Below are 24271 nucleotides of genomic sequence, written 5' to 3'. Positions count from 1 at the left end.
GACCTTTTGAGGGTTTTTTCTCTGGATCCTGACATTCTTTAACTATGGCCTCAGAAATTACTGAGTGGACCGGACAGGTTCGCCCCTTGGTCTCGCTTAGACCAGCATACATGCGGTCATGCAAACTTAAATCCCTCTTTTCCTCGTTCAGGCCTAATGTGACATAGATGGCCCTGAGTAAGCCCTCCACCTCTTCCAAGGATAACTTAAATTTTGAAGGGGATACTGCAGACTCCTCTGACCCCTCGCTGGAGGGTACATGGGAGCAACTTTCCCTGGACACCGGCTCTTCAGCTAAGGAAACCAGAGCTGGTAACGTCACCGAATCCTGAGAGGTGGAGGCCTGAGTTGTGGAAGGGGAAACTAGTGAGTCACGAAGGGTCTGGATCGTGGCAAACAGTTCTTTCTTTGCAGAGGTAATCAACTCTTCCCGCATAGAGGCTGATTCCTCTTGAACCAAAAAAGAAATACATGCATTGCATAGTGCCTTCTTCCAACTTTCGCTCATCTTAGATCTACATGTGTCAGAAGTCTTGACCTGGAGGAAAAGCAGAAGAAAGCAGGGGAATCCCTAGTGAGAACCTTGTCCCCACATGTGGCCCCCTAACTAGGTGCACTAGGAAAGAAAGAGTGCCATTCCCGTGCCCAGACAGGCCCCCAAGCCACTAGAGGGGAAAAAAGGAAAGGAGACCAGCCCTCCACCTAAAAAAAAATTGTAGAATCCCATTAGCGAAAAAAAGACTAACAGTGCTGCCTCCCGCTGGGGTCTTGCTGGTGCCTGTGCCCGTCCCCACCGCTAGGTTTTCTGCTACCTCCATCGCAGAGTGCCAGCGCTTTACTGTGGCTTTGCAACCGGACTCCTATAGCGCCGCTGCGCCGGACCGGAAATAGACACCAGCCTCCGCCCTGCCCCCTGCAGATGCGCCGGAAATGACGCATTAACCCGGCGACCGTGTGCATCCTGGGTATACCCAAAATGGTGTGAATCGCGCACGCCGGACGCTTCCACCTGGCTCTCACCGGGCACAACGGAGGGGAAGGAGAGCACAGCCACTACCGCCACCAAACGGGTAGCACCGGAGGGCGGACGGTCTCGCAGGCTTATCGCCAACAGAAAGAAAAAAAAAAGAGGTAAGAGGGAAGCCGTCCTCCAGGCTCACCTGGAATATAGACTCCCCCCATAGAAGATGTTCCCTCCGGGTCGGAGGAAACACAAAAAATTAGTGTTCTGGGGAGGGGGCCTCCCTTTAAAGAATTGGGAAGAAGGTGTTTCCTGAAGGAGAGGGAGGAGTCGCTATCTCTCAAGGTGCTGTGCTGAAAGACGCCTTGGGAAAAATGTTTTTTTTTAATTAAAAACCTCTATAAACAAAACGCTGCTAAACGCGATTTGCTGCGTTTGGCGCTTCAACTGCCTCTAAACAAAGCTTCTGAATGCATTTTTTGGGGTTCAAGAAAAAGCCTCTAAACACAACTGCCTAGAAACAACTATAAACGATCATGTGTACATGTACTGATAAGATAACATAGAGGAAAGTTCAGGAGCAGTTGAAAAAAATGCCTAACTGCTCCTAAGGCCCCATGCACACGAGACGCTGCTAAACTCGAGTTCAGAGGCATTTGGGCATTTTTTTCAACTGCCCCTGAACACATTTAATGTTATCCTATGTGTCCATGCACACAATCACGTTTTTTGGCGTTTCAAAGCAGTTGGGTTTAGGGACGTTTTTCCAAACCCCAAATTTTGGGTTCAGACGCTTTCAGCTTTCGCATTTTAGACGCAAATCGCGGCAAAACGCGGTACCGGCGTTTTGCCGCGATTTCGTTTATAGCCGTTTTTAAAGGTGACCTATTTTTTTACATTAGAAATCTCAAAAATGATGGCAAATGATGAAAAACCATAAAAAAGTAATTGCTTGCATTGCATTGTGGACAATCCACAACTTGTGGCAGGTGACATGGCCAGGTGACGTGGCAAGTGGACAATCCACAACTTGTGGTAGGTGACGTGGCCAGTGGACAATCCACAACTTGTGGCAGGTAACATGGCCAGGTGACGTGGCAAGTGTACAATCCACAACTTGTGGTAGGTGATGTGGCAGGTGATGTGGCCAGGTGACGTGGCAGGTGACGTAGCCAGGTGACATGGCAAGTGGACAATCCACAACTTGTGGCAGGTAACGTGGCCAGGTGACATGGCAGGTGACGTGGCCAGTGGACAATCCACAACTTGTGGCAGGTGACGTGGCCAGTGGACAATCCACAACTTGTGGCAGGTGACATGGCAAGTGGACAAACCACAACTTGCGGCAGGTGACGTGGCCAGTGGACAATTCACAACTTGTGGCAGGTGGGGTGGCCAGGTGACATGGCAGGTGACGTGGCAAGTGGACAATCCACAACTTGTGGTAGGTGACGTGGCCAGGTGACGTGGCCAGTGGACAATCCACAACTTGTGGCAGGTGACGTGGCCAGTTGACGTGGCAGGTGGCGTGGCCAGTGGACAATCCACAACTTGTGGCAGGTGACGTGGACAATCCACAACTTGTGGCAGGTGACGTGGCAAGTGGACAATTCACAACTGCTCTCTCAGCTGCTCTGGTCTCACAAAATAGCTGAAATGGTTAAATAATACTGTTTTTTGAGCTTAGGGAGGGTCTTATGATGTTTCTTAACCAAATGCTTATAAACGCAACCGCGGTAAAACGCCGCGAAATTTGCGGCAAAAACGGGCGTTTTAAACGCCGGTTTTTGCGTTTGAAAACTTGTGTTTATATGAGTTTGCATTTGCTTCTCGTGTGCATGGGGCCTAAATGTCCATTTACCAGCAGCAGTGTACATGAGGCTTAACCCCTTACCCAAACAAAAAAATAATAAGTGAATGATAATTAACCACTTCCCGTCTGGCCTCTAGCAGATTGACAGACGGGAAGTGGTTCTGTTATCCTGACTGGGCGTCATATGACCTCCAGCAGGATAACATGCTGGCGCGCAGCGCGGCAATCGCTAGTGCGGCGTGTCCGATCCTCTGACAGAGGCTTCTTACCATGTGATCAGCTGTGACAAATCACAGCTGATCATCGCGTGAACCAGGAAGTGCCGGTGAACGGCATTTCTCGGTTCGCGCTGACAGGGAGAGCCGATCGGCGGTTCCCCCTGTCAGAGGGGGGTCTGTGCTGATAATTAGCACAGCTCCATCAGATGTGCCCATCAGCTGCTAAAAAGTGCCCATAAGCCGCCAGTCATAGGGTGACCAGACATCCCCGGTTTCAGGGGACAGTCCCCGGATTGAGGACACTGTCCCCGGACCAAGTCTGTCCCCAGATTGGATTTGGGGGGCTGGGGCAATTTCAAAGACAGTCAGTGCAAAATTAATAAAAAAAATCTGAATTACACACCCCCGCTCCTACTAGCTTAGGGGGGGGGGGGGGGTCTATTTTTTTTCCATTATCCGAGACCCTTTTTGATGATCATGCGCTGGTCGGAGCGGAGGGAAAATTCTTCAGTTTCGGGTGCATGCCCATTCAGCTCCGCTCTCATGTTCTTCTGCCTTGGCTCAAGTCCCAGCCAGCCACCTGCCTGCTTATCTCCTTGCCTACCCTGGTAGAGTGATCTTCCTCCGCTCCCCACTGAGTAGTAGCCGGGGCCAGGAGAGTGAGACTTGAGAGGCTCTGAGGCAGGCGGCGGCGAAAGGCGGAGAGTCACTGATTCCCGCCATTACTAGTAAAAAAAAATATGTCCCCGGATTTCATATTATAAATCTGGTCACCTTAGCCAGTCAGTGCCTCATAAAAAAGTCTGACAGTGCCCATATCAGTGCTAATTAGTGCCCACCAGTAAAACCAGTCAGTATGTCATCATCAGTGCCAATCAGTACTGCCCATCATAGCCACCAGTCAGTGCCACCTACCAGTTCTGCATATCAGTACCACCTATTGGTGCCCATCAGTGCTGCATATCAGTGCCCATCAATTCTACATATCAGTGCCCATCCTCCTCAGTGCCCATTAGTGCTGCCAGTGAAGGAGAAAACATTTTTTTTTAACTGAAACAAAGAAAAACTGTTGTTCTTTTTTAGTTTGTTTAGCAAAAAAATAAAAACCGCAGAGGTGATGAAATACCACCAAAAGAAAGCTATATTTATGTAAACAAAATGCAAAAAAAAATGGTTTGGGTGCAGTGTAGCATGACCGCGCAATTGTCATTCAAAGTGTGACAGCTGAGAGCTGAAAATTGTCCTGGGCGGGAAAGTGCCTGGCATTAAAGTGGTTAAAAAAAAAAGAAGAAAGAACTAAAAGCTGATGGAAAAGCTGAAAAACCTAGCAACAAATGATATTTTTTCTATTGACTAATAAAAAAAAAAGGCAAAGCTCAAAGACGCATAAAATCGCTCGGAGACGCTGTACTCAGGTGTGGACGTCGCCTCAGTGCACTAGGCGTGTTATACCAGACGTGTGAATGAGGCCTATCGATGTGCACACCTATGAGAACCATGAGGGGGGGGGGGGGTTAACCCTCTCCATCCCGAACTAGAATCATTTCTGTCAGCGCAGAGAGTGAAAGGCAGGTGGACGTCTCGGTGGGCCCCTCGGAGCTCCTCCCCTCCTCCCCGGGCCCAGGTGAGGGGAAGGCCCCCCGCACACACACCGGCCATGATAAATGAGGCTCCGTCAGGCGGGCGGGTACTGACAGGCCTCTCTCCGTCATTTCCCAGCTTGCACCGGGCCGCGCATGCGCAGAAGTCAGCGGGCTCAGGAAGAGGAAAATAGGAAAACAGCCGAGAGAGAAAAATAAGAAGACGGAGGAGGAGAGGAGGGGGCGGGGAGGATTCCTCATCACCCCCATAGTCCGGCCTGAGGCCCCGGGCCTTCTTTCCTACCACACGGGGCCCCCCGTTCTTCCCCTCCATGGTGTACTGGCCCGGGCCATGAACAGCGGACTGAGCCCGGCCCCCTCGGCGTTGGGGGTTCCCGGGGTGAAGCTGAAGTTCTGCCGCTACTACGCCAAGGATAAGACGTGCTTCTACGGGGACGAGTGCCAGTTCTTGCATGAGGAGCCCCTGGGACTCCATGGCAACAGTCTGGTCGCCTACCCCCCTCCAGTTGTCCTCACCCCTGGGGCCAAGAAGGTGGAGCTTGGGGCCCTGGACGGAGCGAGAATGACTGCTGACTACGGTGAGTCAGGCCTACCCCGTGTGTGAGACGGGGACACCTACCTCCTACTAGGAGGCCTAGTGGGCCAGAGTGACTGCAAGTCCCAGCCTGCCTGCTGCTTAGAGGACTGCAAGGCCTATTGGGTCCAAGAGAGAGCACCTGCAGGTCCCAGCCTACTTGCTGGTGGTCAGAGGGAAGAGGGGACTGCAGGTCCCAGCCTGCCTGCTGGCGGTCAGAGGGAGGCGGGGGGACTGCAGGTCCCAGCCTGCCTGCTGGCGGTCAGAGGGAGGCGGGGGGACTGCAGGTCCCAGCCTGCTGCTGGTGGTCAGAGGGAGGGGGAAGTGCAGGTCCCAGCCTGCCTGCTGCTGGCGGTCAGAGGGAGGGGGGGACTGCAGGTCCCAGCCTGCCTGCTGCTGCTGGTGGTCGGAGAGGGGGGGGGACTGCAGGTCCCAGCCTGCCTGCTGCTAGCGGTCAGAGGGGGGGTACTGCAGGTCCCAGCCTGCCTGCTGCTGGCAGTCAGAGGGAGGGGGGGGGGGGACTGCAGGTCCCAGCCTGCCTGCTGCTGGCGGTCAGAGGGAGGGGGGGACTGCAGGTCCCAGCCTGCCTGCTGCTGGCGGTCGGAGAGGGGGGGGGCACTGCAGGTGCCTGCTGCTGGTGGTCGGAGAGGGGGGGGGACTGCAGGTCCCAGCCTGCCTGCTGCTAGCGGTCAGAGGGGGGGTACTGCAGGTCCCAGCCTGCCTGCTGCTGGCGGTCAGAGGGAGGGGGGGGGGGGACTGCAGGTCCCAGCCTGCCTGCTGCTGGTGGTCAGAGGGAGGGGGGGGACTGCAGGTCCCAGCCTGCCTGCCGCTGGTGGTGGTGGTGGTGGTCAGAGAGAGAGGGGGGGGGGGACTGCAGGTCCCAGCCTGCCTGCTGCTAGCGGTCAGAGGGGGGGTACTGCAGGTCCCAGCCTGCCTGCTGCTGGCGGTCAGAGGGAGGGACTGCAGGTCCCAGCCTGCCTGCTGCTGGTGGTCAGAGGGAGGGGGGGGGACTGCAGGTCCCAGCCTGCCTGCCTGCTGCTGGTGGTGGTGGTGGTCAGAGAGAGAGGGGGGGGGGACTGCAGGTCCCAGCCTGCCTGCTGCTGGCGGTCAGAGGGGGGGGCGGGGTCCCTGCCTGCTGGCGGTCTGAGGACGAGGGGCCTGTAAGGCCCAGCCGGTCAGAGGGTAGTGAGAAAAGCAGAGCTGGCCCTGCCCCCTCATGGGAAGAAGGTTGCCCATCCACCGTTTCCATTTACTGGTGTATTGGCGTTTTGCTTGCTGCTCATGGAGGACGAAGAATTCCACCATAACCTGTATCTCTACAATAGTTCCTGTTTCCTGTAGGTGTTCCCAGGCCATGAAGAGATCTTTGCAGTAAATGACAGTCAGGGCATCTTGTGTGTTTGGATCCCAGCTGGTTTGCCATTTTAAAGCAGAACTAAACCCCCCGTTGCTTTACAGCCAAGGAAGCTGCCATCTTGGCCTCTGTTTGCTCTGTAGTTGCCGTGGTGTACATAGTCGGTTAGAACACCATATGATGGCGTGACAGTTCAGTTGGAAGCCAATGCAGCTCTGACAGTTATTCTTGGCATGCCGGGAATGTAACTGTTTTTGAGAGTGGCGTAAACGATGAGTTTAATTTCAAAGTTGAACTAAACCCACCGATTTAACTGTTCTCTAAAACCGTAACATTTTAGGGCACTTTCACACTGAGGCGCGGGGGCCTAGGCTGTAACACTTTTTTATTTTATTTTTTGCGGTGTTTACCATTTTAGAGGCGCTTTTCTGGTTCAAAGCATTGCTTTCAATGGGCAGGGGTGCTTTAGGAGTGGTGTACACACTGCTCCTAAAGTGCTCCAAAGATGCTGCTTGCAGGACTTTTTATCGTCTCGCAAGCGCACTGCTCCAGGATGAAAGCCTGAGAGCTTTCACCCTAGAGTGACAGGAGAGGTGCCATTTTTAGCGTTGTCGCGCCTATAAAGCGCCTCGGTGTGAAAGTAGCCTCAGGGCTCGTTCACACCATACGTGCATGGAAACTGATGAGGAAAACCAACATCAGGTTTCATGCATGTCCGTTATGTGTCCTATTCACACCAATGTTGCTGTCATGTCAGTTTTTTTTGTTTTTCCCCCATGGAGAAAAAAAAATCTTCACTTGATACCAGTGGTGTGAACAGGGCATGTAGAGAACTGTTTTTATTTTTTTTGTGACCTTGCAGAGTGCAGAAAAACTGACGTCTCTGCACAATGGTGTGAACAAGGCCTAAAAGTGTAACAAAACAAAACTCTCCTTCCTGTGATGGAGAACGGCCGCTCATTTGTCTCCTCCCCCCTCCAGACTCCAGTGCCACATTAGCACCTTTTGGGGGGGAGCAGATGCCTGTCTTTGCTTGCGTCCCAGCTTGGCTCCCTCCTCCTTCTCGGCCCAGTAGGAGAGCGCAGCGGTGCCTCGTGTGTGCGCAGTAGGAACCGGCGTGAATCCGTAATGCTACACTGCTGGGTTATCTTGATGGAAACGGCTGTGTTGCTGACATTGCTGGACTCCAGGACAGGTACAGTGCCTTGCGAAAGTATTCGGCCCCCTTGAACTTTGCGACCTTTTGCCACATTTCAGGCTTCAAACATAAAGATATAAAACTGTAATTTTCTTTGAAGAATCAACAACAAGTGGGACACAATCATGAAGTGGAACGAAATTTTTTGGATATTTCAAACTTTAACTAATAAAAAACGGAAAAATTGGGCGTGCAAAATTATTCAGCCCCCTTAATTTAATACTTTGTAGCGCCACCTTTTGCTGCGATTACAGCTGTAAGTCGCTTGGGGTATGTCTCTATCAGTTTTGCACATCGAGAGACTGAAATTTTTGCCCATTCCTCCTTGCAAAACCGCTCGAGCTCAGTGAGGTTGGATGGAGAGCGTTTGTGAACAGCAGTTTTCAGTACTTTCCACAGATTCTCGATTGGATTCAGGTCTGGACTTTGACTTGGCCATTCTAACACCTGGATATGTTTATTTGTGAACCATTCCATTGTAGATTTTGCTTTATGTTTTGGATCATTGTCTTGTTGGAAGACAAATCTCCGTCCCAGTCTCAGGTCTTTTGCAGACTCCATCAGGTTTTCTTCCAGAATTGTCCTGTATTTGGCTCCATCCATCTTCCCATCAATTTTAACCATCTTCCCTGTCCCTGCTGAAAAAAAGCAGGCCCAAATCATGATTCTGCCACCACCATGTTTCACAGTGGGGATGGTGTGTTCAGGGTGATGAGCTGTGTTGCTTTTAGGCCAAACATAACATTTTGCATTGTTGCCAAAAAGTTTGATTTTGGTTTCATCTGACCAGAGCACCTTCTTCCACATGTTTGGTCTGTCTCCCAGGTGGCTTGTGGCAAACTTTAAACGACACTTTTTATGGATATCTTTTAAGAAATGGCTTTCTTCTTGCCACTCTTCCATAAAGGCCAGATTTGTGTAGTATACGACTGATTGTTGTCCTATGGACAGAGTCTCCCACCTCAGCTGTAGATCTCTGCAGTTCATCCAGAGTGATCATGGGCCTCTTGGCTGCATCTCTGATCAGTCTTCTCTTAGTATGAGCTGAAAGTTTAGAGGGACGGCCAGGTCTTCGTAGATTTGCAGTGGTCTGATACTCCTTCCATTTCAATATTATCGCTTGCACAGTGCTCCTTGGGATGTTTAAAGCTTGGGAAATCTTTTTGTATCCAAATCCGGCTTTAAACTTCTCCACAACAGTATCTCGGACCTGCCTGGTGTGTTCCTTGTTCTTCATGATGCTCTCTGCGCTTTAAACGGACCTCTGAGACTATCACGGTGCTGGTGCATTTATACGGAGACTTGATTACACACCGGTGGATTCTATTTATCATCATTAGTCATTTAGGTCAACATTGGATCATTAAGAGATCCTCACTAAACTTCTGGAGAAAGTTTGCTGCACTGAAAGTAAAGGGGCTGAATAATTTTGCACGCCCAATTTTTCAATTTTTTATTTGTTAAAGTTTGAAATCCAATAAATTTCGTTCCACTTCATGATTGTGTCCCACTTGTTGATTCTTCAAAAAAAAAATAGTTTTATATCTTTATGTTTAAGCCTGCAATGTGGCAAAAGGTCGCAAAGTTCAAGGGGGCCGAATACTTTCGCAAGGCACTGTAAGTGTCCCATTAAGTCAGCAGCTGCAGTACGTGTAGCTGATGGCTTCTAATTTTAGCCGTGGTGGGCAATACCGTCTCTTTAAAGTGGTTGTAAACCCTTCCATATGCCCAGTGAAGTTGCCAGCCTCCGGTGATACACAGATGAAACCAATCCTCTAGCAGTAGTTGGACAACTACATCTGCAGTCTTTTCTCCACATCCAAAGTCCAGAATTTATAAAACTTATCTGAGCGGTTTGTAAAACGGGATGGAGAGATGAAATTACACACTGCAGAGCTCAGTTAGGAGAGCTCTGACAGCTGATTGGAGGGAAGGGACACACCCTTTCACACAGGAACAATGCTGAGGCTGTCAATCAGCTGGAGATCCCTCCCCTGTCACTTTTTTTTTTTCTGTCATGAAAACCTGTCAGAAGTGACTTGTGCTGATGGAAGGGGAAGGAAGCAGCAGACAGAAATTGCACATAGTGCTCATAATTGCGGCAAGTACACACTATAGAGGGATATGCGTTGTTCATATTTAACCAGGTCAATACAGGGCATTTTCACCCCCTTCCTGCCCAGGCCAATTTTTTATTTTTTTTTGTTTTCAGCGATGTTGCACTTTGACAATTGCACGGTCATGTAACACTGTACCCAAATAAAATTGTGACATAAAGTGATGTTTTCCCCACAAATAGAGCTTTCTTTTGGTGGCATTTGATCACCTCTGTGGTTCTTGTTTTTTTTTTTTGCGCTATTAACAAGAGTGAAAAACGATTTTTAACTTTTTCCAATAATATCCCAGTTTAAAAAAACAACAATTTTTTTTTTTTTTTTTTTTCCCCCTCCGTTTAGGCCGATATGTATCTTGCATATATTTGGTAAAAAGTCGTAATAAGCATATATTGGTTTGTGCAAAAGTTATAGCGTCTGCAAAAAAGGGGGTAAATTTATGGACTTTTTTTTTTTTTTGACTGACATTGCGGCGGACACTTTTGACACGTTTTTGGGACCATTCATTTATACTGCGATCAGTGCTATAAAATGCACTGATTGCTGTGTAAGTGTTACCTAGGGAGTGATTCTAACTGTAGGGGGAGGGGACTCGCAAAGGGAGGAGACGATCAGTGTTCCTCTGTACTGGGCACACACCATCGTCTCCTCCTCTGACAGTACTTCGATCTGTGTGTGTTTACACAGATCCACGGTTCTGCTGTGTTTAACATGCAATCACGGGAGCCCCGCAGCCGGCAGGCACGCGCACCGACTTCCAAGCACCCCCTTGACAGCTGGGAAGCCCAGGACGTCATATGACGCCCGCCCAGGACGTCATATGACGCCCGCCCAGGATTGGAGATCTCTCCTTTAGTCGTCATATGACTATGGGTGGGATGGGAAGTGGGTTAAAGTCTGAGGTTTACAATCGCTTTAAAGCAGAGTTCCAGACTTTGTCTTTGTTTTTTTTGTTTTTTTTTTAGGTTTATTAAGTCATCAGCTACAAAGTGTAGCTGCTGACTTAGACACTTACCTGCTCCACGGTCCAGTGATGCCTCCGCCAGGAGCGTCGCTCCTCTCCCCTCCCCACCCCCGCCAGTGCCACCATTCACTCTGTGGGCACCCAGCTGTGACAGCTTCTGGCTTTACGGCGGGGCACGCACTGCGCATGCGTGAGCTGCGCTCCTTGAGTGGACAGGCTTGGGTTCTGTCGCGTGTCCCAGGAGATCGGCTAGAGGGTTGGGCCACCTAAAGCGAGAGGAGCAGTGCTTGAAGCGGAAGTTCCACTTTTGGGTGGAATTGTGCTTTAAATCCCTGTTTTGGACTGTTGATTGGCCAATGGTGGAATGTCGTCATCGCACACTTGCTTGGAAGTCTGTTATGCACAGCCAGAGAGTGCTGGACATGCATGCTTAGCTGCTTGTGTGCATTCAGTAGATAACTGTGCAGGTAGGTGCTTCTTATTGAAGGTCTCCTCCTCAATAAGTGGTTTACTCAGTTCTGATTACTTTTTAGTTCTGCTTTAAGGCATGCCATGAATTGACTGCCATGGGAGCTTGTGTTCTCATCCGCATAGTCATCGAGTGGCTAATGTCCTAACTGAATACATTTGAAGCACCATGGCGACTGCAGATAAAACAGAAGCAAAGATGGCGGCTTCCTTGGCTGTAAGACCCCTTTCACACTGGGACGGTTTTCAGGCGCTTTAGCGCTGGAAATAGCCTCTGCTTAGCGCTTTAAAATTGCCACCTATTCATTAAAGTGATTTTTCACACTGGGTGGGGCACTTGCGGGACATTCCAAAAAGTCCTGCAAGAAGCATCTTTGGGAGCACTACCGTATTTTCCGGCGTATAAGACGACCCCCCCCCCAGTGCAATCACTGCAAACGGTGCCATCACTCTCACTTTTTTTCTGGATAGACTTCAGGCGAGGCGGTGCGGTGACAGTCTCCGTGCTGCGCGTCAATGATTTAAAAGACGCGCCTTCTCCTCAGACTGTCCTGTGTTAGGCGGAACACAAAATTTCCCAGCAGCGCCTCTGTTCTGTGTTCCGCCTATCTCGGATGTCTTCTCATCTCGTCCCAGGATGAGAAAGCATCTGTGATAGGAGGAACACAGAACAGAGGCGCTGCTGGGAAGATTTGTGTTCCACCTATCACAGAACACACTGAGGAGAAGGAGCGTCTTTTAAATCATTGGCGCTCGCAGCAGCACGGAGACCGTACCCGGCGTATAAGACGACCCCCGACTTTGGATGCATTTTTTTTGCATCCAGAATGTCGTCTTATACGCCGGAAAATACGGTATATTTTAAAATGAATGGGCAGCGATTCAGAAACGCTGGAACAGTTTAACCCCTTTAGGGTGTAAAGTGACGCTTTAGCACTGATGTGGCCGTGGCCCCAGTGTGAAAGGGGTCTTAAGCATGGGGGGGGGAGGGGGGTTCTGATTTAACAAAGAAATTTACCCTATTTTAGCTTGTATAGGTTCTTCTGTATAATGCTTACATTGATGTACATTTTTAAAGCCACTTCTCCCAGAATTTCTTTTAGATTTGACCAGCTGCACCATACCATAAACTATCCTCCTGTATGTTAGAATGTTAGAAACAAATCTCACAATAAAAATGGGTACACCTGCTCAGCGGCAGCAGCTGTGCAATGCACACTGTAATCCTTGTGATGACCGTGGGATTGTCATTCGTGCTCGAGGGGAAGGGGCCCTTTGGGTTGCCCATGCCTGTCTTGCCATGTACCTTTTTCCCTGCACTGGTTCCCTCTGCTTCATACATGTGGACAGAATGTTTGAGGCCTGTGAGCATTGCCCTGCCCATATACACTGGAAAGATTTGAGTATTGTAGTTCGAAAATTGTCTGAGTTGTTCTGCTTTATTTATCCACTTCAGCTTTCATACCAGTTAGGGTTGTCCCGATACCACTTTTTTGAGACCGAGTACAAGTACCGATACTTTTTTCAAGTACTCGCCAATACCGATACTTTTTTTAATGTCATGTGACAGTGGCGTTTTTTTATTTTATTTTACCTAATTTTTATTTATTTTTTTAGTGTGTGTGTTGCAATTTTTTTTTTTTTTTTTTTTTTTCATTTAGCCCTGTTGGGGGAGGCTTTGGTGAGATATCGGGGGTCTTAACAGACCTCTGATATCTCCCCTTTGAGACTGAGAAAGGGACTAAGGACAATCCCTTTCTCAGCTGCACTGAAAATGAATGGAGAGAAGACAGAGGATCCTATCCATTCATAAACTGAAACATTGTAAACACAGGTTACGATGTTTCAGTGGCTGATGAACTGACTCTGTTCATTCGGAAAAGGTAGGAGCCGGGTTCAGCGGCTCCTACCGCCGCTCTCCATCCTGACAGAGGGGATGGAGGTTGACAGTGGGGGACAGCAGCGGCACGGAATGGGACAGCAGCGGCACGGAGGGGGAGAGGAGTGGCACGGAAAGGGTGACAGCAGCGGGACAGTGGGGGACAACAGTGGCACGGAATGGGACAGCAGAGGGACGGAGGGGGGGCATGGAGGGGGAGCGCAGAGCCAAGGAGGATAGCAGCGGTACAGAAGGGGGGACACTAAGCATGGTGGGGGAGAGCAGAACCCAGGAGGATAGCAGTGGCATGGAGGGGGGACACGGAGCGTGGAGAGGGAGAGCAGAACAGATGGGGGGAACTGGAGGAGGATACAGGGAAAGTCAGGTATCGGGTGAAGTATCGGAGCATTTTCCCCGAGTACACGTACTCGGGGGGGGGGGGGGGGGGGTGAATTCTTAGTATCGGTACCGATGCTCGTATCGGTATCGGGACAACCCTAATACCAGTATACTTCTTTATAGACCAGAGCAATGTCTACGTTTACACTGTGGGCTTGTGGTGTTTGTTCTTATTAATTGCAGAAGAGACATGCAATGGATTTTCTAGTACTCTGCTGATTGTATGGCAGCGTCTGCCCATTCTGGATTATGGGTCTGTCTGCACAGTGCTGATTGGTGCTGTGCCAGTCACATGACATAACAGGCTTTCAGAATAGAGACTCAAAATAAATTGTAACAATAAATAGTTTTAAAGCTTAAAGGGTCACTAAAGGAATTTTTTTATTTTTTTTGCTGAAATTACTGTTTACAGGGTATAGAGACATAATAGTTAACGGATTCCTTTTAAAAATAGATAAAAACCAATCATATAATGTACCTACAGTTTAGTTTCGTTTTTGCTGTTTCCTGGTTCTCTGATGTACAGAGCCAGAGAGCCAATAGAGGGCAGTGATGGATTGTAAAACGAAACTGGATTGCTGCTGAGGGGTTTTAGAGACGCACAGTATTCACACCTCCTTGATTAGTCACCACAGTGAGAAATCTCCCAGTACTGTGGTGATCAGGAAACAGACAACCAGGAAGTGTCCAGAACGGAGAGGAATTACAGCAACATCAAAGCAAAAACGATCAATGAGGACATGAAACCAGGACTGCAGTAAGGTTAAGGAAGCTATTAAGCTAAAAAAAAAAAATTCCTTTAGTGACCCTTTAACCACTTTAAGAAAGGCCTTTTTCTGACGTTTGTTGTAAAATCAGTATCAATTTTTTTTTTTTTTTTGCTAGATAACTTGGAACCCCCAAACATTATATAAATATAAATGGCCACTAAATCAGACAGCACTAGTTACCCAACTGCCCCACACAGTGGCAGTGCGTTCATAAAGGGTGCACGGGCACAGCCCCCTCTCTCCTGCCACCTCTCACCCTAGATAGATTCATGAATTGCTTGAATCTATGGTTGCTGCTGCCGCCACACCCTATTCAGGTGTCCAGCCCCTTGTCGGGAACCTGAATTATAGCAGCAAGGTATTTTTTGGAAGAGCCTGATTAGAGCCATAGGCTCTAATAGGCATCCAAAATGGTGAACAGCGGGTGCCATGCTGGGTGTTCGCTGTTCACTCAGCCTATCAGGCGTCCAATCATAGAGGGTGGGCAGGAGAAGACATGGAGGACAACACTCGCTGCCTGCTGCTGCCCACCCAAGACAGGGTAAGTGCCAGCGTTTGATTTTTATTTTTTTAAAGAATATTTGCGTATTAACCACTTAAAGACCCCTTCATGCCGATATACGTTGGCAGAATGGCACGGCTGGGCACATCACGTACCTGGCCCTTTAACCAGCCGTGGGGTCGCGTGTGCACGCGACCCGGTCCGTAGCTCCGTGACCACGGGACCCGATCTCCGCCGGTGTCCTGCGATCGGTCCTCCGGAGCTGAAGAAAGGTATGTTTATGTGTGTGTATATGTATCATACATACACAGGGTTTGACAAATTTGCTTGGAGTCTAGGAGCCAGCTAAAAAAGTTAGGAGCCAAAAAACGTGCCCCGTCAAGCTCACGCGTAGAAGCGAGCACCTGTGGACCCCTTTACATTGCACAGCACCTGTGGACCCCTTTACATTACACAGCGCTTGTACCTATGGACCCTTTACATTACACTGCACCTCTAGACCCCTTTGCATTTTACAGCACCCTGCACCTCTGGGCCCCTTTACATTACACAGCACCCTGCACCTCTGGACCCCTCCTCAGTGCAAACCCCCTCTCGGTGCAACCCTCAGTGGAACCCCCCCCCCCCCATTCAGTACCTCAGATCAGCGCAGTGACTGTCACGGCACATGAACAGAAGGTCCCCTCCCCCTCTGTGTACACACACACACACACACACACACACACACACAGGATAGAGGCGGCAGCGGCTTCACTCGGCTGTGCCCGTGGCCGTGAGAGGAAGGGATGGATGGTGTCACCTCGCAACCCCCCCTCTTGTACCACGGCGCTCAGCGCTGTCATCGCTCCAGTCTCAGGGGGGGGGGCTGGCCTTGCACCCCGGTGCGGCCCGGCCCCCAATTAGTACGCCTCTGCTGAAGTGGCTTTGCAGGGGGAGGGTTAATGCCGCACCTGAGCCAGACCCGGGACCCGGCGCCATGATCCCATTCTCTCCATGGTCGCGCAGACTCTTGGCTCTGATCAGTCTCGGCAGCTGCTGTCATAGCCGAGCAGAGAGTGAAGCCGCCCCCCCCTCCTCCTGCATGCACAGCACTGTGTAGACATAACGGAGGAGGGGAGGCGGCTTCACTCTGCTCGGCTATGAAAGCCACTGCAGAGACTGATCAGAGCCGCGACCACGGAGAGGACAGTATGTGATGGTTGCGCCGGGTCCTGGGTGTGCAGACTGGCACGGGTGCAGCTCGCAATACCCTCCGCAAAGCCACTACCTCGGACTCTACAGGTACAGGACGTGACCGATCCGTGCTGCCTAAACCCGCCTGTCTTCTGTTGCGGACAGGGGCGCCGCCGGCCTGACACCCCCCCCCCCCCAGTGGGTGTCACCCGGGGGCGGCCCGCCCCCCCCGCTCGCTCCAGTCCCCTAGGAAGCATAGGCCGCAAAGCCGCGGCCTCAATTAGCAGCAGGGGGGGCGTCTGACGCGCACAGGATGCAACGGCAACCTGGCGCCCGGAATTTGTCGAACCCTGTGTATATGTATATAACACCTTCCCCGTTCTTCACAGTGGTAGTGTCATTGATCGTCTGTTCCCTGATATAGGGAAACGTGATCAATGACGTCACAAGTCCAGACCCACCCCCTACAGTTAGAAACACATATGAGGTCACACTTAACCCCTTCAGCGCCCCCTAGTGGTTAACTCCCAAACTGCAATTGTTTATTCACAGTAAACAATGCATTTTTATAGCATTTTTTGCTGTGAAAATGGTCCCAAAAATTTGTCAAAATTGTCCGATGTGTCCGCCATAATATCGCAGTCACGAAAAAAAATCGCTGATCGCCGCCATTGGTAGTAAAAAAAAAAAATTATTAATAAAAATGCAATAAAACTATCCCCTATTTTGTAATCGCTATACATTTTGCGCAAACCAATCGATAAAACGTTTTTTTTTTTTCTTTTTTGGGGGTATTTATTATAGCAAAAATAAAAAAAATATTGATATTTTTTTTTTTTTTTCAAAAATTGTCGCTCTATTTTTGTTTATAGCGCAAAAAATAAAAAACGCAGAGGTGATCAAATACCACCAAAAGGAAGCTCTATTTGTGGGGGGAAAAAAAGGACGCCAATTTTGTTTGGGAGCCACATTGCACGACCGCGCAATTGACAGTTAAAGAGACGCAGTGCCGAATCGCAAAAACTGGCCAGGTCCTTTACCTGCATAATTGTCTGGGTCTTAAGTGGTTAAACTTTTGTGGTATGCCTCTACTTGTGTAAATAACCTTTTATATAGTGGGACTGCTTTGTGTTGTCAAGAGCCTTCCATGCTAATGTAGTCGGAAGGGTAGACTTTTTCCATGAAAGCACTATTGGTTTCCTAGCAGAATAAAGTAGAACTGTTAAAGTGTGGGTCACTCTTTTCAGGGGGTAGAGCATCAACTAGTCCCAAATGACACACCTCCACTGTTGGCTGTATATGAATAGCAGTAACCTTCTCATTGCACTCAGTGACCCTTCCAAAACCATTGAATAGCCATACAGTTCCAGAATGCATGTAAAAATTCTGCAGTGGAAGTTCAAAACCAGCAACAGGGTGTCTGAGTAGGGAACCCTCTCGCCAATCTGGCTGGGGTAAGATGTAAACATTTAAAATGGCTCAGCTGATCCCTGGTTGACACCAATCTGATAAAGTTAATGTCCCAAATGTTTTTACACCCCCCCCCCCCCCCATCCATCTGAACACCTCCTCTCATGCCGCTCTACATTGTGAAAGAGGCTCACCAGTTGTAAACTGTTTGTATATAGTAGATAGGACCTTATCCAGATTGTCCTCTGAGTAAGGATTCCATATCACTCATTTGCAGACCAAGACTGGTATCGCCAAATTGGCCATTATGCGCATGACTCGGATGCAAATGATTGAACAAGTTGAGTATTGGAAAGATGAAGTTTAGTTTTTAGAGTATTGAACTGAAGGAGTTTCTCGCCACTCAATACAGGCATACCCCACTTTAAGTACACTCACTTTACATACACTCGCGAGTAAGGACATACCTGCGAGTGTATGTAAAGTGCCTTACAAGTACTGTACAGACATTTTGCAGTCGCAGTAGAAGGAGCTAAAGCTCAGAGAGCATAGCCCGCCCTGTGCCAGTGTGCCCCTGACACCTCCACTACAGCCCCTGAGACCTCAACTACAGCTCCTGACACCCCCACTGCAGTCCCTGACCCCCCACTACACCCTAGAAGTGAAAAAATGTATTGTTTCACTTTAAGTACATTTTCGTTTTACATACATGCTCTGGTCCCATTGTGTACTTAAAAGTGGGGTATGCCTGTATATCCTTCAGTATCCTAATGCCCTATTTAGTCCAAATGACTGGATCAGGATCCTCAGTGTATCAGCTTGGGTGTTTCTCCATAGCGGCGTGTGAGGGGAAGTTGCAGTAGCACTATTCATCTTGTTGGTCCCTACCCATGCCCTACCAGTTGCACGCATGGATACTGCAACATTTTCTGGAGCCCTAGTGCCATAAAGCAACAGATGCCAATGCTAAGAGCAGACAATAGCCGCCGCCGCCTTAAGGGCATCTGCAGCATCATCCTCTAGGACACTAAACCACCTATGGGCGATAACAGCTGACCGGCTAGGAAGTATCTATGAAATTCAGGAACCGCCAGACCCCCCCCCCATTGTTTCCATGGCAATTGTATTACCCCAAGCAACCATGACGCCCTTGCCAAAGGAAATTGTCACCAGCTGATCCATTTTCTTGAACATGTATTTCAGTCAGGGTGGATTTGATTTTTAATAAAGTTGATTTAATTTGCAAGTAAAAAGGCTTTATTTAAATGGACTCTATTTAAATCCTTTTTAAAGGGCAACTGTCATCGCTGCCCTGCAGCGGCTCCTCCTCTGACCCGCTGTTGACTCATTGACCATCCTATTCACTTTAATGTATAATGGCACAACAAGTTGAAGGACTTGGTGGCAGCAGGTGAGTGGATGCCCACTAACAGGCACTGCCATGATAGATCTGAAATGATAGGTGCTCTTTAAATGTAAGGACTTATTCTTGCTGGTAGCTAGAATCTTTAATATTTGCAAACAAAATAAGGGTTTCCTATTTGGAACAGGTATTTGCACCCACTTCTGGGAATACTCTGCGGGCACCTGTGGGCAGTATGCCACTTCCTGCTATCCCTCCCCACTGTTGTGTTCTGGGAAACACACGGCTCCCAGAACACAGCGGGGAACAGTGAGGATGGCGCAGTGCAACATGCGCAGTAGGGAACCGGACAGTGAAGCTGCAACGCTTCACTTCCTGATTCCCTCAGAGGATGGCGGTGGGGGCAGCCGAGAGACAAGCAATCGCTCGTCTTCTGCTGCCGACGTTGCTGGACTCCAGGACAGGTGAGTGTCCTAATATTAAAAGTCAGCAGCTGCAGTATTTGTAGCTGCTGGCTTTTAATTTTTTTACGGCGGAGCTCCGCTTTAAGCTGTCGGGTTAGTAAAACGGCGCTATCAGAACTGCTTCAATCATACAGTTTGTAGTGTACAGAATTGCAAAATAATGGGATAAACAAATTTTCCTGAACCTTTGTTTTATCTTATGGTTACTGTGACATTGTGTGAATGCATCCGTGCATGTTATCTCTGCTTGCAGAGCTTGGTTTCATTGAATGAATTTGCCAAAAAAATTAACTATTGTAGAATATACAGCCTCATTCTACATAACTGAAGCTCCTCTTCATGCCGAATAAACAATTATTATTGTATCCTAAATCAGGGTTTGACAAATTTGCTTGGAATCTAGGAGCCAGCTAAAAAAAGTTAGGAGCCAGAAAACGCGCCGCGTCCCGACGAGCTTGCGCTCAGAAGCGAACACATACATGAGCAGCGCCCGCATATGTAAACGATGTTCAAACCACACATGTGAGGTATTGCTGCGATTGGTAGAGCGAGGGCAATAATTCTAGCTCTAGACCTCCTCTGTAACCCAAAACATGCAACCTGTAGAATTTTTTTTTAAACGTTGCCTATGGAGATTTAAAGGGTAAATGTTTGTCGCCATTCCACAAGTGGACGTAATTTTGAAGCATGACATGTTGGGTATCAATTTACTCGGCGTAACATTATCTGTCATAATATTAAAAAAAAAATGGGGATAACTTTACTGTTGTCTTATTTTTTTAATTAAAAAGTGTAATTTTTTTCCCCAAAAAAGTGCGCTTGTAAGACCGCTGCGCAAATACGGCGTGACAAAGTATTGCAACGATCGCCATTTTATTCTCTAGGGTGTTAGGATAAAAAATATATATAATGTTTGGGGGTTCTAATTAGAGGGAAGAAGATGGCAGTGAAAATAGTGAAAAATTACATTAGAATTGCTGTTTAATTAGTAATGCTTAACTTGTAATACCAAGGGCTCACCACCAGATGGCACCAGCAATCTAGGCATTAAGGTGAAAAAACATTGGATGCTGCCGCCCCCCCCCCCCCCCCCAGTCCCCGTTTATACTTACCTGACCCCTCGAAAGTCCCGCGCTCGGTCCCGAGATCCTCTTCGCCGCTCAGCCTGGCCGCTGATTGGCTAGAGCGGATCGATTGAGAGCAGCGCAGCCTTCCCTCACTCTGGGAAGGTTTTCCACAATTTGAAATGGTTCCCATGTGATTTTTTTTTTTTTTTTTTTGTAGTGAGTCTGTGGGAATTTTTACCGATTTGGACAATTTGTGAGGTTTTGGTATTAATGTTGGCTAAAATACGCCTGGCTTGCAGGCAGGATTTAAAGCGGAGTTACACCCATTTAAAAGTCATCAGCTACAAAAGTGTAGCTGCTTACTTTTAATAATAAGACACTTGCATGTCCCACGGTTGTGGGTGCATTAAGTTGCTCCTCTGCACCGGCATTCCAGCTGTGGCTTCACAGCCAAATGCGCACTGCGCATGCGTGAGCCGCGCTGTGACTTTCTGCCTAGCAATAACGAGATTCTCGTACAGGGGACGTGCACGGCTGAATGACTCCTCATTTCTCAGGAGCATTAGCTCTGTTAGGAGCCGAGGTAGCTGACGTCAATATCCTAGGTGGATAGGAAGGCAGATTTTGTGGGACCGCATAGCAACAGGCATTTCAAGGTGGGTAAAATTTTTTTAATTTTTTTAATTTTTATTGATGGAACCTCCACTTTTAAGTGGAAGTTGTATTTTTGGGTTGAACTCCGCTTTGTTTATCCTGAAGATGTTGGTGCCCCATCAATCAGGGGGGGGGGGGAGTTCCCTGAGGGCTAGATGAAGGTTGCATCTGGCCCTTGGCCTGCAGTTTGGAGACCACTGCCTTAAAGCAAGTTACTGGCAGGATCACCAGATAAGGGAAAAGGTCAAACAAAGCCATCACATCTATAGACTTGTAATTTTTGTTGAGTTTAGCTTTAGCAGCAGCTTTTTCATCTGCTGTAGACGGTCCTGTTGTGATTCAGTTCAGGTCACATGCTAAGCAGTGAGTATGTTGGAACACATAACCTGCAGCAGTTCATCGGTGGCAACATTAGAAAAATATTTATGATGTCTGAGCACCATAAACATTTAGCATATATAGGTTCTGTCACCCTGCCCTCTATATTGCCTTACTGTGCGATTAAAAAAAAAAAAAAAAAAGGCCTAACTTTATGGGGTATATTTATTTTTTATTTTCTCCCTACACATGTCCTTAAGCCCCCATTCATACTAATTGTGGCTTTGAAAGTGCATGATTTCAAAACCGCAGGTCAGTTTGACTTTCCTGACATCTGTGCAACTTCATACATGGATGTAGGGTTGTCCCGATACTAGTATCTGTACCGAGCATTTGCCTGAGTACTTGTACTCGGGCAAATGCTCTGATGCCTAATCCGACACTTTGTCAGTGGCGCTTCTGTCCCCCGCCGTCCTCCGCTCCCCTCTGTGTCCGCTCTGGTCCTCTGCTCCCCCCTCTGTCCCCGATCTGTCAGGATGGAGAGCCGAGGAAGGAGCCCTTTTCCGAATGAACAGTCGGTCTATTTTTTGTCAGTGATCACTGACTGTCCATTCATAACTGAGCATAATAACTGTTACAATGTCTGTTTATGAATGGAGAGGAGCCGCTGTCTCCTTTACATTCATCTACAGTGCAGTTGAGCCTACAGAGAAAGGGACTGGGGAATCTGTGTCCTCAGTCCCTTTCTCTGTCTCAAAGAGGAGATATCAGCGGTCTTTTAAGACCCCCCCAATATCTCACCAAAGCCCCCCCCCCCCCCCCAACAGGGCTGATAAAAAAAAAAAAAAAAAAATGTAAAATAAAGTTAAAAAGACACCGCCCCCCTAAAAGAAACCATTGTAGTAAAAAAAAAAATAGATATAGATAGATAGATATAGATAGATAGATAGATATAGATAGATAGATAGATAGATAGATAGATAGATATAGATAGATAGATAGATAGATATAGATAGATAGATAGATAGATATAGATAGATATAGATAGATAGATATAGATAGATAGATAGAGATAGATAGATAGAGATAGATAGATAGAGATAGATAGATAGAGATAGATAGATAGATAGATAGATAGATAGATAGATAGATAGATAGATAGATAGATAGATAGAGATAGATAGATAGAGATAGATAGATAGATAGAGATAGATAGAGATAGATAGAGATAGATAGAGATAGATAGAGATAGATAGATAGAGATAGATAGATAGAGATAGATAGAGATAGATAGAGATAGATAGATAGAGATAGATAGATAGAGATAGATAGAGATAGAGATAGATAGATAGAGATAGATAGATAGATAGATAGAGATAGATATAGATAGATAGATATAGATAGATAGATATAGATAGATAGATATAGATAGATAGATATAGATAGATAGATAGATAGATATAGATAGATAGATATAGATAGATATATATCTATCTATCTATTTGCCACTGTTTAAAAAAAAAAAAAAAAAAGTACTTGTACTCGGTCTAAAAAAAAAAGTGGTATCGGGACAACCCTACATGGATGTCTATGCAAGTTGCACTTAAAATTACATATCGGTAGCACCACAAAGTTGATGTTGCAGTTCATTGCTGACAAAAGGGTGCGATTTGGACCTGTCAAATCTCATGACAAGTTGCACTGGTCTGAATGGGAGCTTAGGCTCGGTTCACACTGGCACGACTTGGGCTATGACTTGTGAGATCCAACTCTTGCATGACATGTGAAATCCCATGTTGGTCAATGTGAGCTGTCTTGTGACTAAAGTCGCTCTGACTTTAGAAAAGTTTCCTTTGCGACTTTTATCCACAGCGTCTTCCCGCAGGGATGTAGTCCCAAGGGAGGGGGCGACAACGCTGACTAACCCCTAGATAGAATGGCTTGGATGGGGGCAAGCTTACTGAGGAGGAACAGGAAGTGAGAAATTTAAAGGGGGGGGGGGGGGAGTTTAGAAGGGAAAAGGTAAGTGAACCAACAATGCACTAGCTTAAAGTGGATGTAAACCACTGATGTCACAATGTAGAGAATAAGATTTCCTATCATCTGTGCCCAGTCTTGCCACACAGTTAATCCAGCTCTGAGCAATCCTCTTTTATTGTTCAGTGAAAATTAACAGACTTCCAGATAAAAACCTGTCTAACTAAAAAGTCCTTTCCGTCCCCTTGCTTCGAGTGACATACATTACCTCACAATGAACTGTGGATCACCCCCCATATTATGATAAACATCCAGGAATGTGCATGTGTCCAAGCTAGTGCACGAGATATGTAAAAACCCTGTCACTCCAAGCAAGGGGACGGGAAGGACTTTTTATTTAGATGGGTTTTTATCTGGAAGTCTGTTCATTTTTACTGAACAATAAAAGTGGATTGCTCAGAGCTGGATGAAAGAGAGGTTCCCCAGTAGGACTTTTAGGCAGCGGGGGTCAAAAAATAGATTAATAAGTTGCATTATAAAAGATGGTATTACTGATAATATCGGATGTCACAGTGAATAATGATGGAAAATATACAAATAAAGTGTAATAAAAAGTGAATATCACAATCCTAGTTGCAGTAGACATGGATACATATCATCATAGTGTTTTCGGTTATTATACAATGTAGATCCCCCAATGTTGGTCCCAACGCGTTTTGACCATTTAATCGGTCTCTTCAGGGGGACAAGGGTTTTAGAATATTGGAAAGTTTCAAAATTAGAAAAGGAAAATATGTCAACATACATCACATAGAGCAGGGATATGCAATTAGCGGACCTCCAGATGTTGCAGAACTACAATTCCCATGAGGCATAGCAAGAGTCTGACAGCCACAAGCATGAACCCAGAGGCATGATGGGACTTGTAGTTTTGCAACAGCTGGAGGTCCTCTAATTGCTTATCCCTGACAGTCTACCATGGTGATATATTTACCGCTATAACAAGGAATCGGTGATATTGGGAGCCGCT

General features: G+C 47.6%; 1 protein-coding gene across 1 annotated transcript in view; it reads left to right on the top strand.

Annotated features, from left to right (window-relative positions):
- The first annotated feature begins 4704 nt into the window (after positions 1-4704).
- PAN3 (poly(A) specific ribonuclease subunit PAN3) overlaps positions 4705-24271 on the top strand; it is a 98145-nt gene continuing 78578 nt past the window's right edge. Inside the window, exon 1 of the mRNA XM_040340473.1 lies at positions 4705-5171. Coding sequence (XP_040196407.1) covers positions 4925-5171 — 247 coding nt within the window. The 5' untranslated portion in view covers positions 4705-4924. The remainder of the gene's footprint in view (positions 5172-24271) is intronic.

This window comes from Rana temporaria, chromosome 2 (assembly GCF_905171775.1).
Source record: "Rana temporaria chromosome 2, aRanTem1.1, whole genome shotgun sequence".
NCBI lineage: Eukaryota > Metazoa > Chordata > Amphibia > Anura > Ranidae > Rana > Rana temporaria.
The sequence above is the reverse complement of the archived record's forward strand: the minus strand, read 5'-3'. Positions and strand labels throughout refer to the sequence as shown.